Here is a 16,474-nt window from a genome sequence, read left to right on the forward strand (position 1 = left end):
GACTCAGTCTCAAAAAAAAAAACAGAGTCCATCATTATAAAAATAACTTTTAGTAGTTAAAAAACACACATAGGGCCAGGCACAGTGGCTCACACCTGTAATCTCAGTACTTCAGAAGGCTGAGGCAGGCGGATCACTTGCAGTCAGGTGTTTGAGACCAGCCTGGCCAACATGGTGAAACCCTATCTCTACTGAAAATACAAAAATTAGCCGGGCGTGGTGGTGCATGCCTGTAATGCCACTCGGGAGGCTGAGGCAGGAGAATCACCTGAACCTGGGAGGTGGAGGTTGCAGTGAGCCGAGATCATGCCACTGCACTCCAGCCTGGATGACAGAGCGAGACTCCGTCTCAGAGCAAAACAAAACAAAAAATACACATAGAATTTGTCCAAGTTATTATCATGCAGTGTGAAAAGCAGATTTTATAACCATTTTTAAATGAGGGGTCTTAGAGAGGGCAGTGTCTGGTTAGTCCTATGTTAGATGTTAACAAATACATGTAGGCTGGATGTAGTAGGTCACTCCTCTAATCCACCCACTTTCAGAGGCCAAGGTGGGAGGATCACTTGACTCAGGAGTCCCATAACAGCCTGGGCAACGTAGAGCCCGTATCTGAAAAACAAAAAACAAAAACAAGTATACAGTGCCTGCCATGTTGTCGGGCTGATCTCCTTTATTATACCTTTTGTAAAAATAAACCACAGTTTACACTCACAAGGTTCCATTCTTGGCTCAGGTATTAGAGTCAGATGCCACAGGTATATAATGAAGCTGCAAATCTGGAAAGGGTGAAGAAATTGAGAGATGAGCTCTGAGATCAAGGAGAGTGATGGGGGGATGAGGCTTGAACTAGGGAATCAGATCAAGACATTAACCCTATGACCTGGCCCACAGTAGGTGCTCAGTGAAAATGTGTTAATTGAATGCCTTGCCCTCACCTCCCCCCACAGCTTCATCTCCCACTAGCTTGCTCTAGCTATCTTCTCTGTGATGTTGCTCCAAGCACTAGTCCTTTTCCCATGGTGGCTTCCTCGCTCTCCACTCTCTACAGTCCCTGGCTGACTATCCTCAGAGGGCCCAGAGTCAACCTTGTGCAGACAACCTTGATACTTGTGTGCAGAGGCCAGGTTTCCAGCCACCTGAGAGCATCCCTGTCAGGAAGGCTCTGGGTCCCTGAGGGAAGGGTTCAGAGGTCCAGTTTACCTGGAGAGGACTGCGGTGACTGCCCCCTCCTCCTCTTGCACAGCACATAGGAAAGGACTGCGGTCAGGATGAAGACGATGGTCAGGAGGGACAGGACCGGCACTGTGGCTGATGTCCCGGCTGTGGGACCAGCATTTTTTTTCATCTGCTTCTGGTTCTCCCCAGCCTCAAGCCCAACTCCCAGACTGTGGCCCGCAGTGGGAATGGTGGTTTCACTGGGACGAGTGAGCTCTTTGTCCAAGGACAGTGATCCTGCTGGGAGGGTGGGGTGCTGGGTTGACTGCAAGATGGACAGGAGCGTCTGGGCAGGGGTGCGGGTGTCTGAAGATGCCCCCTCTGAAGCCTGAGAAATGGGGGTGCTGGCAGGAGGTAAATGCTCCTGGTGGGCCACACTCCCCAAGTAAGCATGTCCACATTCTGGAAAGGAAAGAAATGAATCAGGACCATCAGGAGAAAAGGTGAAAAAGCAGATAGAGGTGTAGGGGAGAAAAAGTAATATCTTTTCCTCACCCATCCCAAGGGTCAAGGCTGATACCCCTATAAATAAAAAACATTAACAAGAGAAAAGCCTAACATTTATTTAATCACGGCTTTACATGACATAGGAAACTTCAGAAACGAAGACCCAGAGACCCAAGGAAAAGTGTATTTTTATGCTTAGGCTTGCTGTGAAGAATAGACAGTTGTATAGAAGTGTGATTGGATTGGCCGGGCACGGTGGCTCACGCCTGTAATCCCAGCACTTTGGGAGGCGGAGGCGGGCGGATCACCTGAGGTCGGGAGTTTGGGACCAGCCTGACCAACATGAAGAAACCCAGTCTCTACTAAAAATACAAAATTAGCCAGGCGTGGTGGCACACGCCTGTAATCCCAGCTACGTGGGAGGCTGAAGCAGGAGAATCGCTTGAACCCGGGAGGCAGAGGTTGCAGTGAGCCGAGATCACACCATTGCACTCCAGCCTGGGCAACAAGAGCAAAACTCCATCTCAAAAAAAAAAAAAAAAAAATGTATGATTGGACAAAAAGAGTATGATCTAGTGGTAATAAATGGGGGACGGGGGAACCAGAAAGGCCTGTCCAGATTCTTCTTGGCCTCCAAGTATAGGGCAGGACCCCTCTGAAATGAGGCCTATGACCTACTTCCAGATGAAGTTAGAGAATTCCTTTATGGCTAGCTGTCACAGAAAAACGGAAAGAGCAGAGTGAGCTACTTACTTCTGCTGTTTTCTTAATGACCAAGGTGCCATGTTTTGGAGTGTCATGTTCTGAGCTCCAATAGAGGGAAGAGTGAGTCAGGGAGGATGTCAAGCTAAAGGCCAGAAGAGGAAGGCGGTGACAGACGGAAAAGATAGGGGACAAGGAAGTGAGCAACCACGAGACAAGTGGGTGTCATGAACTGGGAAATCAGAAGACCAGGGTTGGAATCCAGGCTCTGCTGTAAAGTAGCTGTGTAACCTCAAGTAGCTGTGTAACCTCACCCCTTGTCCCTAACCTCTCCGGAAGTGATTTCTTCCAGCTGTAACATGAGGATAATTGTAGTACCAAGGGCCAGGGTAACTGGGAGGATGAAAGGAAATCATGTAGGTCTAGGCAGACTTAAAGGCAATATGGATGACACAGATCATACAAAACTTTAGCTAGGACATGGAAGAACCTTTTGTATTTTAAAGGTTGTATATTTATTTTAAGAGAAAAATACAACCAGTGCATCAGACTTGTGACTTCACAGATGTTATTGCTTAGGATAATTTACTATTTAAGTTTTCTTTCTTTTTTTTTTTTTTTTTTTTTTTTTGTTGTTGTTGCCCAGGCTGGAGCACAATGGCGTGATCTTGGCTCACTGCACTCCGCCCCCAGGTTCAAGCGATTCTCCTGCCTCAACCTCCCAAGTAGCTGGGATTACAGGCACACGCCACCATGCCTGGCTAATTTTGTATTTTTAGGAGAGATGGGTTTTCACCATGTTGGTCAGGCTGGTCTCAAACTCCTGACCTCAGGTGATCCACCCACCTCAGCCTCTCAAAGTGCTGGGATTACAAGCGGGAGCCACCGCGCCCGGCCTCTATTTAAGTTTTCAAAACTAGTTTGTGCACACTTAAAAGTAATTCATTTCATTGTATGTAAATTTGAACTCAAAAGAGAAGAAAGCATTAAAATGTTGAACTCTACTTAATATACATGCTGAAATGTCTTGGGATGAAGTACAACGATGTCCACAACCTGCCTTGAAATGCATCAAGAGGCTGGGCATGGTGGCTCACGCCTGTAATCCCAGCACTTTTGGGAGGCTGAGGCGGGTGGATCACCTGAGGTCAGGAGTTTGAGACCAGCCTGACCAACATGGAGAAACCTCGTCTCTACTAAAAAAATACAAAAATTAGCCGGGCATGGTGGCAGGCGCCTGTAATCCCAGCTACTTGGGAGGCTGAGGCAGGAGAATTGCTTGAACCTGGGAGGCAGAGGCTGCAGTGAGCTGAGCACACCATTGCACTGCAGCCTGGGCGACAGAGTAAGACTCCATTAAAAAAAAAAATGCATCGAGAAATAAGGTGATGGATGATGGATAGAAGGATGAATAGATTATACTTAATAAAGCAAATATCGTGTAAGTGCTGTAAAATTGATAGTGTAAAATATGTTTATGTAAATATGTAAAATATACATAAATAAAATTGTTGAATCTAGGTGGAGGCATTGGATATTCAGTGTGCCATTCTTTCAACGTTTGTATATGTGTAAATTTTCATAATAAAATATTGGAAAATAAAAATAGGCCAGGTGTGGTGGTTCACGCCTGTAATCCTAGCACTTTTGGAGGCCGAGGCGGACAGATCACAAGGCCAGGATTTCGAGACCAGCCTGGCCAACATGGTGAAACCCTGTCTCTACTAAAAATACAAAAATTAGCCAGGCTTGGTGGTGCGCGCCTGTAATTCCAGCTACTCAGGAGAATCGCTTGAACCTGGGAGGCAGAGATTGCAGCAAGCCGAGATCGTGCCACTGCACTCCAGCCTGGACGACAGGGCGAGATTCCATCTCAAAACAATAAAATAAAATAGTACTTTGATTTCAAGAAAAATATTAATAAGTAGACAATAGCACACGTGGTAGAATGAATTGGCAAAAATCATGAAGGTGATGGTGAATGATCAACCCGTTGGCAAAGGGGGACTGAGTCTAAGTACTTTGGACAGGATCAGAAGAAGGTTCTGGGAATGTGCGGCCCCAGGAGAAAAGCCTCAGGTAAAGAAGACAGTCAGGTGGAAGCCGCTAAGCCCTGGAGGCAGAGCCTGAAGAGCAGTGGGGAAGTCTCACCTTTGAGATCAAGACAGCTCATCAATTCCCGAACCCACGGGTCCTTGCTGCTCCCACACACGCTCCAGGAAGGCAACTGGAACCTGCGGAGGAGAGACCTGGCCTCAGCTGCGGCTCCTCCTTTCCTTCCTCATTCCAAAGGCGTTATGTCGCTACCAAGAGCCCTTTCTGCTGGGACTGGGAAATTCCCCGGTAGGTGCGACGGACTCATGAAATTTCGGGGAATGGGAGCAAACAGAACCCGAAGATCGGGCTAGGCGCGCCGGGAAGGAGTTCAGGTTTGACCAGAGAGGGTCCTGGACGCACCTGGCAAGGAGGGGCCGCGCAGGCGCTGCCCTCGCAGAGGCAGGTGAAATTACCTGATGTAGTGTAGACAGTGATGGTAAGCCCTCAAGTGTCTCCGGAGACGATTCATGAACTGAACCGATGGCGGGGAGTGGGAAGAAATTCTCTTACCACAATGACAGCTTCCAGTGACGGTGCCCTCGTTGCCATTGCCTGAGCAGGACAGAGGTGGTCAGCACCCGTTCCCAGGCCTAGGGTCCCCACTTCGCTGTTCCCTGGCCTCCAACCCACAGCTCCATGACAGCCTCTCCCGTGGACCCAGGGTCAGAGCGCCAGGCTCACCCCACACATGATCACGACCCCCACAACATCCATAATCCCGCCCGGAGCCAGGTGTCCCGGGGCCTCTGTCCCCAACCCCAAGCGGCTGGCTGGCTTTCTTCTTGTCCCCGCTGCCTTCATCAACACAACTCCGTGGGCCTCATGTCCCCTCCCCAACTCACCCCCTTCCCATGACTGGGGAATCTGGGTCCCCTGCCCCGCCCCCGGCTAACCTGGCGGAGTCAGGCACGCCAGCAGGAGCAGGAACAGAAGCACGCGGGCACCGGACCCCAAGGCCTGTCCCATGTCGGGGCTCCGCGGAGTCTGCGGGGATGGAGCCGCGTCGCTTTGACTCCCCGACAGGCTCCGGCACATGACGTCCAGCTGGTTTCTCAATGGCTTTCGCCAAGGACCGGAGGAGACGGCGGCCGTCGACGCCAGGTCGCGGCTGGAGAGGAGGCGCGAGCCAGCGGCGCCCCCCGGCCCCGCTGCGCCCCGACCGTGCGCTCAGTACCCGGCCCGCGCCGTGCCAGCCTCCCGGGAAAACCCGGGAGGAGGAGCTCCCGCGCCCTGCGCCCCCGCACTAGGCCCGAGCTCCGTGGATGGACGGCCAGGAATCTTGGAAGAAACCGAAAGAAAACTCGGGCGGCGGGCGAGGAGGGGCGGGAGGACGGCGGCCCGAGGAGCCGATTCGGTTCGGTTCAGGAGGCCACCCGCCTCGCCCGCCCCGAGCGCCCGCGGACCTGTCAGGCGGCCGCACCGCCGGACCGGCCCGCGTCCTCCAAGGCACTTTCACTTCCCCGCTCCGGGCGCCGCGGGACCCAGCCGCGCTCTATGAGCCTCCCGGGCGGCCCAGTGGAGGGAGTCGCCGCCAGCCCCGGCCGCGCGCACCTGCGGGGCCACCACCCGCGGACGCACCGAGCCCGGGGGCGTGGCCGCCCGCTCAGCCGGCGAGGGCTCGGGCAGCCCTGACGTCACGACCGCACCCGCGCACCCTCCACCCCGAGGTATTTACCTTCGAAAAGTGGTGGCGGCTGCAGGTACCGGAGGATTGGGGTGGTCGGGAGGGGCTAGGTCTACCGGGGCTGCCCATCGCGCCGATCCGAGCCCAGGGAACACCCTCGCTCCCACTCCCATACCCCACGGACACATCCAAAATGCTTCCCTCCCCACCAAACCCTTCCCGATAGGATTAGCCCTCTCTCCTCTCTAGCCTTAATGTAAACTCTGCTTTTGAGGGTCTGAACTCTCCAATGTTAAGCCCCAAATACCATCTCTTCCCTGAGTAGTCTTCTCCAACCCTGGTCACCCACTTTCAAGTCCAGCCCCCATTTTCCGCCCATCCTCAGCCCTGAAAACCCTCTTCTCAGCTCCTAGCATATCCATGGATCCAGTCCTAAGTGACTCTCAAACCTACCCTCTCCCCCAATTTGTGACCCAGCCCCAAACTCCGTCATTGCTCTCCTGTCCCTCACCATCTATCCCTTCTCTTGCTTAGTCTGGGCCGGGGCCATGTGCGCCTGAAGACATGGAGTTTGTGTCTGGGTACCGGGATGAGTTCCTTGATTTCGCTGCCCTTCTCTTCGGCTGGTTCCGAAAGTTTGTGGCAGAGCGTGGAGCTGTAGGGACTAGCCTTGAGGGCCGCTGGTGGCAGCTGGAGGCCCAGATCAGAAGGCTGCCCCAGGACCCTGCCCTTTGGGTGCTCCATGTCCTGCCCAACCGTAGTGTGGGCATCAGCCTGGGGCAAGGGGCAGAGCCAGGTCCTGGACGAGGCCTGGGGTCTGCCCGGCTCCTGGGAGACGACCCTCCACTCCACCTGCGAGACCTGAGCCCCTACGTCAGCTTTGTCAGCCTAGAGGATGGGGAGGAGGAAGATGAAGAAGAAGAGAAGAGAGAGGACGGGGGTGCAGGCACAGAGAAGGTGGAACCAGAGGAGGACCGGGAGCTAGCTCCTACCAGCAGGGAGTCCCCGCAGGAAGCAAACCCGCCAGGAGAGTCAGAGGAGGCTGACCGGGAGGCAGGAGGTGGCAAGGATGGCTGCCAAGAGGACAGGGTGGAGAACGAAACAAGACCCCGGAAGACAAAGAAGGGACAGAGGAGTGGTAAGAACCCAGGGCGGCCCTGCCCTACCCTTTGCCCAGCCATCCTCCCTTCAGAAGCCCTCCCCTGCCACTAGTTCTGAGTGCTGGCCTTCAGGCCAATCTGGCCTGAAAAGGTGTTTTTATTGACCCACAGTGGGTGTTTTTTTTTTTTTTTTTTTAATTTAATGTTTAAACATTGCAAGAAAAAAAGTATCCAGAAGTCTGGATTTACACATTCCCAAGAAAAATCTCAAGCTCTGACAGGGGGCCTACATTTCGGCATGGCAGCGCGTTCTGGTCCTCTGTAGCAACTGTCCCCTTTAGAAGGAGTGTGCCCTCTCTACCCAGTGCCCTTTACTCGGTGAAGTTACTTGCCTAGCCCCTGTAGGTATCTGAGTTTGGTACTCCTGACCCTGACCACATTTGTCTCTCGCTGTCCCCTACCACCTCAACTTTTCCCTCTTTCCCCAGAGGCTGCCCCCCTGCACCTTTCCTGTCTCTTACTTGTGACGGATGAGCATGGCACCATCTTGGGCATTGATCTGCTAGTGGATGGAGCCCAGGGAACTGCCAACTGGGGCTCAGGGACTGAGAACCTGGCTCCTCGGGCCTATGCTCTCCTCTGTCACAGCATGGCCTGTCCTATGGGCTCTGGGGACCCCCGAAAGCCCCAACAGCTTACTGTGGGAGATGCCCGGCTGCATCGGTATAGAAATCTGGTATCTGAGGCTGGGGAGGGCTGGGGCCCTGGATTCCCAAGCACCCCCTCCAGCCCGATTCCATCTTCCCCCCTATTTAGAGAGCTGGAGAGCTTGGTCCCAAGGCTAGGGGTGAAGTTAGCCAAGACCCCAATGCGGACATGGGGTCCCCGGCCAGGCTTCACCTTTGCTTCCCTTCGCGCTCGAACCTGCCACGTTTGTCACAGGCACAGCTTTGAAGTGAAACTGACACCCTGGTGAGCAGCCCAAAAGCTGCGGGGACAGGAAGCCCCCAACAGTCAGGCAAATAGAAAGAAAGCAGGGTGGTGGGGGGGCCTAGCAGACAGAAGGAGGGGCAGGGACATGAGAAGATGCAGATGAAACAATACAGGCTATTACAGGCGGTTAGAGGGTGTAAGACAAACAGACCGAGGGACATATGGGCAGCTGCTGGGCAGATGGACAGCAGACAGGGCCTGCAGAGGTTAACACTAGGTGCCCACCATCCACTGTGTCCTCAGCCCCCAGTGTAGTGCTGTCTTGTATTGTGGAGAGGCTTGTCTCCGGGCTGACTGGCGGCGGTGCCCAGATGATGTGAGCCACCGATTTTGGTGCCCAAGGCTTGCAGCCTTCATGGATCGGGCAGGAGAACTGGCCGCCCTGCCTTTTACCTACACCGCAGGTACCATAAGGAGGTCAGAATGGTTGGGGGAAACTGAGACCGGGTCTTTGAGACTGGGAATTAGGTGTCTGGGAACAGGGTCCTGGAGTTGAAGGCTGAGAGTCTGGGGCTAGAGCCTAGATCCCTGGAACAAGGGCAGGGGCTGGGTGTTTGGGGCTGGAAACAGGGTCTCTGAGGCTGAGGACTGAGTGTCTAGGTCGCTGAGAGAGTGCAGTGATTGTGGGACAGGGATCCAAACACTTACTTGCTTCCCGACTCCACCACTAACTGGCAGTGTGACCTTAAACCACTTTGCTTCCTGAAGCCTCCGTGTCCTCATCTATAAAAGAGGGATATGAACATACGTAAAGGCCCATGGAATTGTTACAAGGATTATCTTGGCTTGGTGCCTGGTACACTGGAGACACTCAGCAATGGTAGTTCCCTGCCTGACTGGAACCAGACTTAGAACCAGAGTCTTTGCAGGAGGCTGGGGAGAGTTCAAGTCTGGGGTTGTAGAGCAGGCAATGGTTCACACCTGTAATCCCAGCACTTTGGGAGGCCAACTTGAGGCCAACTTTGAGATCAGTCTGGGCAACATAAACTCTTTCTCTACAAAAAATAGAAAAAATTAGCCAGGCATGGTGCACACGCTTGTGATCACAATTCTCAGGAGGCTGAGGTGGGAGAATCGTTTGAGCCCAAGAGGTCGAGACTGCAGTGATCCGTGATCACGCCACTGCACTCTAGCTTGGGTGACAGAGCAAGACTCAAAAAAAAAAAAAAAAAAAAAAGTCTGGGGTTCTAGCCCAGCACCTCAACTCCTCCCCTTCTCCTTCTCCAGAGGTGACTAGTGAAACCTTCAACAAGGAGGCCTTCCTGGCCTCTCGGGGCCTCACTCGTGGCTACTGGACCCAGCTCAGCATGCTGATTCCAGGCCCTGGCTCCTCCAGGCATCCCCGGGGCAGCATGCCATCCCTCAGCCTTCTTCGCGGTGGTGCGTGGGGTCTCTCTTCAGGCTTGGGCCCCTCGGCATAGAGGAAAGGACCGGGAAGAAGTTGTATGGGTCCCAGATAATCCCTCCACATTCACACTGACCCCTACCAACAGCACCGGGGCCATTTCAGGCCTTTCCCAGCCCTCACTGGAATCACCCCTACCAACTCCACCCACAGGCCCTGTCCCTATGCAAACCCCCATTCCTCTTACTACAGCTCTCTCAGGGAATACAGCTCCTTTGGAAGAAAAGGAGATGGGTCAGGTGGGGGTCTCCCTGACCCCAGGCCCCTCTTTCTTTCATCCTCTCAGGAGACCCCTACCAGCTTCTCCAGGGGGACGGGCCTGCCCTGATGCCTCCTGTGCCCCCAGATCCACCCCGGGCTCTTTTTGGTGAGCTGGAGGGGCCCTGTGGGAGCTAGGGGTAGGGCCAGGGACCGCAGAACCAGAGCCTGGGTGGCTGTGAAGAAGCGGCCTATTAGACTAGAGGAGGTGGAGCCCAGGGACAGGTCCTCTCGTAACCCCCTCCTCCCAGGCTCATGGCAGGATTACTACACATGGCGGGGCCTCAGCTTGGACTCCCCCACAGCTGTGCTTCTCACCTACCCACTCACCGTGTACTACATCATCACCCACCTGGTGCCCCAGTCCTGTAAGGAGAGCGGAGTTGGGGGGTGGGGGGAAGGTGGGGGAGTGAGAATGGCCCACATCCTTAATGCACTGACTTCTCACCCAGTCCCTGAGCTCAACATCCAAAACAAACAATCACTGAAGATCCACGTGGTGGAGGCCGGGAAGGAGTTTGACCTTGTCATGGTGTTTTGGGTAAGTCACCCCAGGCCCGAAGGCTGGGTATTTTAGTATGGGGGTGGGCACAGGGTAGAACCCAGATCTGGTCTTCTTTCTCTCCTTCAGGAGCTCTTGGTCCTGCTCCCCCATGTGGCCCTGGAGCTGCAGTTTGTAGGTGATGGCCTGCCCCCCGAAAGCGACCAGCAGCATTTTACCCTGCAGAGGGTGAGGGCTGAGGGGGCCCTGTTTTTCAGCCCTGACCCCTCCAGTGACCTCCTGGTCGGGCCCTGCCCTTCTGCCCCGCCCCTCACTCCCCACCTTGCCTGGTGCATCCTCCAGTTCCCTGACTTCCAGTGGCTTTTGCACCCCACTCCTGGCCCCTCAGGACGGCCCCGAGGTGTCTGTCCGTGCTGGTTCTGGCATATCAGCACGGCCCAGCTCTGGCACTAAGGAGAAGGGAGCCCACAGGGACCTGCAGATCAAGGTGTCAGCAAGGCCCTACCACCTGCTCCAGGGGCCCAAGCCCGACCTGGTTATTGGTAAGAGCCTAGGTCTCCGGGTAGGCATGTGGGGAAGGTGGGAGAGAAGCCCACCATGGGAGCCAGCTTCTCCCTCCTCTCTGTCTGCAGGATTTAACTCCGGGTTTGGTCTCAAGGATACGTGGCTGAGCTCTCTGCCGCGGTTACAGGTGGGCAATGGGGGCAAAAGGGAACTTCTCTCCCTTCCTGGCCCCTCCCCCTCTCCTTTTCTGAAAGTCTCTGGGCTCTCCTCTTCACCATCACCTGCTCCACAAACCTGGGGAGCGCCCACGGGTCCCCCTGCCTCTCTCTGTGTCTGTCTCGGTCCTCCCCCTGCTCCCCTCCGCCCAGTCTGTCCCGGGGCTTTCAGCCCTGTCCGTCATTCTGGCTGCCGGGACGGATCTGGGGAGAGGCCTCTCAGGGCGAGTCTCGCCCCACCCCAGTCCCTCCGAGTGCCAGCCTTCTTCACCGAGAGCAGCGAGTACGGCTGTGTGATGGACGACCAGACCATGGCGGTGGCCACTGGAGGGGGCACCAGCCCTCCCCAGCCCAACCCCTTCCGCTCCCCCTTTCGCCTCAGAGCGGCCGACAACTGCATGCCCTGGTAAGGGCCTGCGACCCTATTTCCCTCCTGACCCTTAACTTCTCTTACCCTCTGGCTCCACATCCACAAAGACCCACCTCTGCCCTGGTCCCTGCTGTCCTGGGACCCTCCTGCCCCCAGCCCAGCAACCTGCCTTCTCTGCCCCCACTAACTCGTCCCCCCATGGGAGGTCTCGACATACCCCAGCACACCCCTCTTTAGATCTAGCTCACGGAATCTCCGCAACCCACAAAAGACCCCGCGACCCTCCAACAGACCCAACCCTGAGGCTAGCCCCACGCCCTGGAACTCAGAGGGGCAAGCCCCGCCCCTGAAGCCCCGCCCCCTGGTCCCTGACTGCGCCCCGCGCCCCCCGCAGGTACTGCAATGCCTTCATCTTCCACCTGGTTTACAAGCCTGCGCAAGGGAGCGGGGTCCGCCCGGCGCCCGGCCCCCCACCCCCGTCCCCAACTCCCTCCGCTCCTCCTGCCCTTACCCGAAGGCGCCGAGGAGAAAAGAAACCTGGGCGGGGGGCCCGCCGGCGGAGATGAACGCTGATACCATAGTAGACCCCCTCCCAAACACTGAAAGGAAAACGTGAAAGCACTCAAGGTCGAGGGGGAGGACAGGTTGGTAAAACACGAAAAGGTAAATAAAATTACTTGTTTGAAACCACTGAGTCATTGACCTTTTGATTACACGCTCATAATTGGGCCGTTAAACTGGGAAGGAAGAGAAAGTTTTTTTGTTTGTTTTTTGAGACGGAGTTTCCCTCTTGTCCGCTGGAGTGCAGGGGATGCGATCTCGGCTCACTGCAACCTCTGCCTCCCAGGTTCGAGTGATTCTCCTGCCTCAGCCTCCGGAGCTGGGATTACATGCATGCGCCAGCACACCCGTCTAATTTTTGTATTTTTAGTAGAGACAGGGTTTCGCCATATTGGCCAGGCTGGTCTCGAACTCCTGACCTCTGGTGATCCGCCCGCATCGGAAAAGGAGTTAGGGATGACTTACTTTCCCCCAGCCCCTTTTAGTCCCCTCGATGGCTGTCATTTCTTTAACTCAGAGTCAGGGATTGTGACCCTCCTTGGTAATCCCATGGCTCTCCTAATTATGTATTGACCAGTCGCTTTCCAGCCCCGGTCACCCTCAGGGACCAGCACCAAGGCAAGGAAAGACCAAGCAGCAGAAAGTGGCTTCTTCCTGGGGGCAGGGGAAGCAAACAACCTTCCGGGACCACGCAGACCCTTGGTTTGGATTCAGTGAAAGGCCCCAGGCACCCAACTCCACCTTTTCTCACCACCTCATATCCAATCATCAACTCCTGCTGAGCTGTTCTCCTGAAATCACTCCAGTCCATCAAGGTATGTCCATCCCCGCTGCAAACTCCACCATATCTCATCGCCACATTGCAGCCCAAAGTATTCCTCCTAAAAAAAAGACATCTGAGGGCAGGGCGCCATGGCTCACACCTGTAATCCCAACACTTTGGCAGGCCGAGGCAGGCAGATCACCTGAAGTCGGGAGTTCGAGACCAGCCTGGCCAACATAGAGAAAATCCCGTCTCTACTAAAAATACAAAATTAGCCGGGCATGGTGGCACATGCCTGTAATCCCAGCTACTCAAGAAGCTGAGGCAGGAGAGAATCATTTGAACCTGGGAGGCGGAGGTTGCGGTGAGCCAAGATCGTGCCATTGCACTCCAGCCTGGGTAACAAGAGCAAGACTCGTCTCAAAAAAAAAAGAAAGAAAAAAATTTAACCAGGTGTGGTAGCACGTGCCTGTAATCCCAGCTACTCAGGTGGTTGAAGCAGGAGAATCACTTGAACCTGGGAGGTGGAGGTTGCAGCCAAGATCCACTGCACTCCAGCCTGGGCTACAGAGTGAGGCTCTGTCTCAAAAAAAAAAAAAAAAAAAAGACGTCTGACCTCATTTCTCCCTTGCTTCAGTCCCTTCAGTGACTTCCCTTAGCTCTTACAGTGTGGGCTGCCTTAATGATTTCAGTCACTAAGTATAGAAAGGGAAAGACAGAGGAGAAATCCGGGAGATACCACCTTAACCAAGGGACTAAGGTGAACAATTAAGTCCTGTTGATGTTACTCTTAAGTCTCTTTCATTTTATAACATACCTCCTTGACTTTTATTTTTTATTTCATGACACTGATTTGGCAAGACGCAGAATCATTTGTCCTGTAGAATGTTCCTCACTCTGGAGCTGGCTGATTACTTCCTCAGGGCGTTTTTAATGTGTTCATTTATCTTCTTCAGCTCCTGTCAACGGGTAGTTAGAAGATGGAGATGACAAGGCTCTGCTGATGTGGTCCCTGCCAGTCTCTGCAGGCTGATCTCATGCCATTTCCTTCCCCTGTCAACTCTGCATCCAGAGGCTTCTAAATAAGGATGCACTCTCTCACTGTGGAACTTCCCATGTGCTTTTTGTTTTGTTTTGTTTTTGAGACGGAGTTTCACTCTTATTGCCCAGGCTGGAGTGCAGTGGTACGATCTTGGCTCACTGCAACCTCTGCCTCCCAGGTTCAAGTGATTCTCCTGCCTCATACTCCCCAGTAGCTGGGACTACAGGTGCCCGCCGCCACGCCCAGCTAATTTTTTTTATATTTAGTAGAGATGGGGTTTCACCATCTTGGCCAGGCTGGTCTCGAACTCCTGACCTCAGGTGATCCACCTGCCTCGGCCTCCCAAAGTGCTGGGATTACAGGTATGAGCCACCGCTCCTGGCCAGAACTTCCCATGTTCTTGCTCAACTAATTCTTAGCCTAGGTGGCAGCTTAAATGTCACTTCCTTAGGAAAGGAAGAATTTCCTGACCCCCATATGAGGTTAGACACCCCTCTCCCTATTAAGCCCTTATAGCACCTTGCATATCCCCTTTGATGACCTTTATCACACTTATAATTTCTTGTCTACCCTTTCAACTGTCAACCCAGAGGGGACGGGTGCTACCTCTATCCCCCAGGCTCTAGCCTGGCCAGGCATATGGCAGCATACAGTAGGAGCTCATTAACTGCTTATCAGATTGCTTTTCCCCCATACTTTCCACCCTCCCTCCTCATCTTTTCTCTCAGCTTCACCTCCTACAGCCGGAAAGGGGAAGTCTGGGTCTCTGGTGGACTGATGAAAAATAGAACTTTTCACCACTCCCTTGGCCAAAAAATAATCTTTTCGTAATTCCTGACATCTATTACACAACAATAGGAAAGGATGTGGTTATCTCCCAGCGGGGGTTAATAAGGATTTGTTTATTCATTTTAACTGGACTGCTCATTTTTCTTCCATGAACACAAGTACTTTTGTAATAAAAATGCTTAATATACAAATTGCTCTTTAATAATTCACTTACCAACTATTGACTGAATGCACAAGGCTTTGTGCCGAACCTTAGCGACGCAACGAGGGAAAAAGACATATATGGTCTCTGCCTCCATAAAGCTTACATTTTAGGGCAGGGATCAGTAAACTACAGCTTCCAGCATTTACTTCCAGGATACAGTAAACAAAATGTAGCCCACCTTTTGTTTTTGCATGGCTCGTAAGCTAATAAGAAGATTTCACGGCAGGGCATGGTGGCTGACGCCTGTAATCCCAGCACTTTGGGAGGTCAAGGTGGGCGGATCATTAGGACAGGAGATCGAGACCATCCTGGCTAACCTGGTGAAAGCCCGTCTCTACCAAAAATACAAAAATAAAAAATTAGCCGGGCGCGGTGGCGGGCGCCTGTAGTCCCAGCTACTCAGGAGGCTGAGGTGAGAGAATGGCGTGAACCCAGGAGGCGGAGCTTGCAGTGAGCCGAGATTGCACCACTGCACTCCAGCCTGGGCAACAGAGTGAGACTCCGTCTCAGAAAAAAAAAAAAAAAAAAAAAAAAAAGAGTTCATGAGAAAATTATTCCAAATTCGAATTACAGTGTCCATAAATTTATATTGAAGCAGAGCCACAGCCATCTCTTTATGTATTGTCCGTGGTTACTTTCAGGATGCAAATGGCAGGGTTTGAGTGCTGCAGTTGCAGCAGAAACACTACATGACCTAGAAAGTCTGAAATATTTATGAACAGGCCCTTTGCAGAAAGTCTGCCAACCCCTAGTCCAGGACAAGATTTCCAAAATGCAGGTTTATACAATTTTCTGTGGGTCATGAAGTCAATTTAGTGAGCCTCAAGCAGCATCTTTTTTTAATGAAATAGAATAGATAAAAATATGTGTCACATGTACAATTAATAACTATTTTGTGAAGCATTTGTTTTACTTATACATACAATATATGCTTATGTGTATGTGCTGCATTCTGATGTAAAATGTATTTCTTACTGTGGACCATGTTCAAAACATCTGAAAGGCTGGGTGCAGTGGCCTGTAAATCCAGCACTTTGGGAGGCTGAGGTTGTAGGATCACTTGAGGTCAGGAGTTCAAGACCAGCCTGGGCAACATATTGAGACTTCATCTCTACTTAAAAAAAAAAAAATCTGAAAGTGTCTGGCTTAGTGGGAAGCCTGGAATAAACAGAGAAGTAACCAGAAAATAACGGTACAGTGTAATTGGTGCAATAATGAGTTACAGACTCTTAGGGGTATATCAGAGGCACTTAAGACAGCCTCACAGCTGTCAGCAAAGGCTACCACGAGGAAATGACATCCAACCAGTGACCTGAAGGACACGCAGGAGTTAGACATGTAAAGAAGAGAAGAGCCACCGAGCGCGGTGGCTCACGCCTCTAATCCCAGCACTTTGCGAGGCTGAGGTGGGTGGATCTCGAGGTCAGGAGTTCAAGATCAGCTTGGCCAAGATGGTGAAACCCTGTCTCTACTAAAAATACAAAAATTATCTGGGCGTGGTAGCAGACACCTGTAATGCCGGCTACTCGGGAGGCTGAGGCAGAGAATGGCGTGAACCTGTGAGGCAGAGGTTGCAGTGAGCCAAGATTGCACCACTGCACTCCAGCCTGGGCAACACAGCAAGACTCCATCTCAAAAAAAAAAAAAAAAAGAAGTGTGGTGGGATGGGAAGGGCAGCA

The 16,474-nt window shown here is 52.9% G+C and overlaps 2 protein-coding genes across 4 annotated transcripts; one reads left to right on the forward strand and one right to left on the reverse strand.

The window, feature by feature from the left end:
• Positions 1-255: 255 nt before the first annotated feature.
• Positions 256-6,052, reverse strand: CXCL16 (C-X-C motif chemokine ligand 16). 2 transcript variants are annotated; one of them, XM_023184610.2, is made up of 6 exons: positions 5,358-6,052; positions 4,878-5,016; positions 4,519-4,601; positions 1,204-1,620; positions 716-779; positions 256-612 (listed from the first exon to the last, which is right to left on the reverse strand). In XM_023184610.2, the coding sequence occupies exons 1-5, from the start codon at positions 5,497-5,499 to the stop codon at positions 733-735; spliced, it is 828 nt and encodes a 275-aa protein (XP_023040378.1). In that variant the 5' UTR covers positions 5,500-6,052; the 3' UTR covers positions 256-612; positions 716-732. The 2 variants fall into 2 exon arrangements, with proteins under 2 accessions (XP_023040378.1, XP_023040379.1); XM_023184611.2 differs by lacking the exon at positions 256-612 and having other exon boundaries at positions 638-779.
• On the forward strand, positions 5,681-12,125 carry ZMYND15 (zinc finger MYND-type containing 15). 2 transcript variants are annotated; one of them, XM_023184608.1, is made up of 14 exons: positions 5,681-6,164; positions 6,623-7,226; positions 7,677-7,911; positions 8,005-8,160; positions 8,425-8,585; positions 9,409-9,561; positions 9,873-9,953; positions 10,096-10,212; positions 10,297-10,385; positions 10,476-10,574; positions 10,735-10,888; positions 10,955-11,037; positions 11,311-11,471; positions 11,830-12,125. In XM_023184608.1, exons 1-14 carry the CDS (start codon positions 5,727-5,729, stop codon positions 11,999-12,001), a joined length of 2,703 nt encoding a protein of 900 aa, XP_023040376.1. In that variant the 5' UTR covers positions 5,681-5,726; the 3' UTR covers positions 12,002-12,125. The 2 variants fall into 2 exon arrangements, with proteins under 2 accessions (XP_023040376.1, XP_023040377.1); XM_023184609.1 differs by having other exon boundaries at positions 10,979-11,037; positions 11,830-12,122.
• Positions 12,126-16,474: the final 4,349 nt, after the last annotated feature.

The sequence above is a fragment of the Piliocolobus tephrosceles genome, chromosome 16 (genome assembly GCF_002776525.5).
Source record: "Piliocolobus tephrosceles isolate RC106 chromosome 16, ASM277652v3, whole genome shotgun sequence".
NCBI lineage: Eukaryota > Metazoa > Chordata > Mammalia > Primates > Cercopithecidae > Piliocolobus > Piliocolobus tephrosceles.

Bases quoted from the DNA above. Each gene is read 5' to 3' on its own strand.
- CXCL16 (XM_023184610.2), bottom strand. From the start codon at position 5,499: ATGTGCCGGAGCCTGTCGGGGAGTCAAAGCGACGCGGCTCCATCCCCG. The intron at 4,602-4,877 runs GTAATTTCACCT...TCTCCTCCGCAG, and splicing joins CACTGTCTACACTACATCAG to GTTCCAGTTGCCTTCCTGGA. The intron at 780-1,203 runs GTAAACTGGACC...CACCCTTTCCAG, and splicing joins GTCACCGCAGTCCTCTCCAG to ATTTGCAGCTTCATTATATA.
- ZMYND15 (XM_023184608.1), top strand. From the start codon at position 5,727: ATGGACGGCCAGGAATCTTGGAAGAAACCGAAAGAAAACTCGGGCGGC. The intron at 7,227-7,676 runs GTAAGAACCCAG...CTCTTTCCCCAG, and splicing joins AAAGAAGGGACAGAGGAGTG to AGGCTGCCCCCCTGCACCTT. The intron at 8,586-9,408 runs GTACCATAAGGA...CTCCTTCTCCAG, and splicing joins GCCTTTTACCTACACCGCAG to AGGTGACTAGTGAAACCTTC.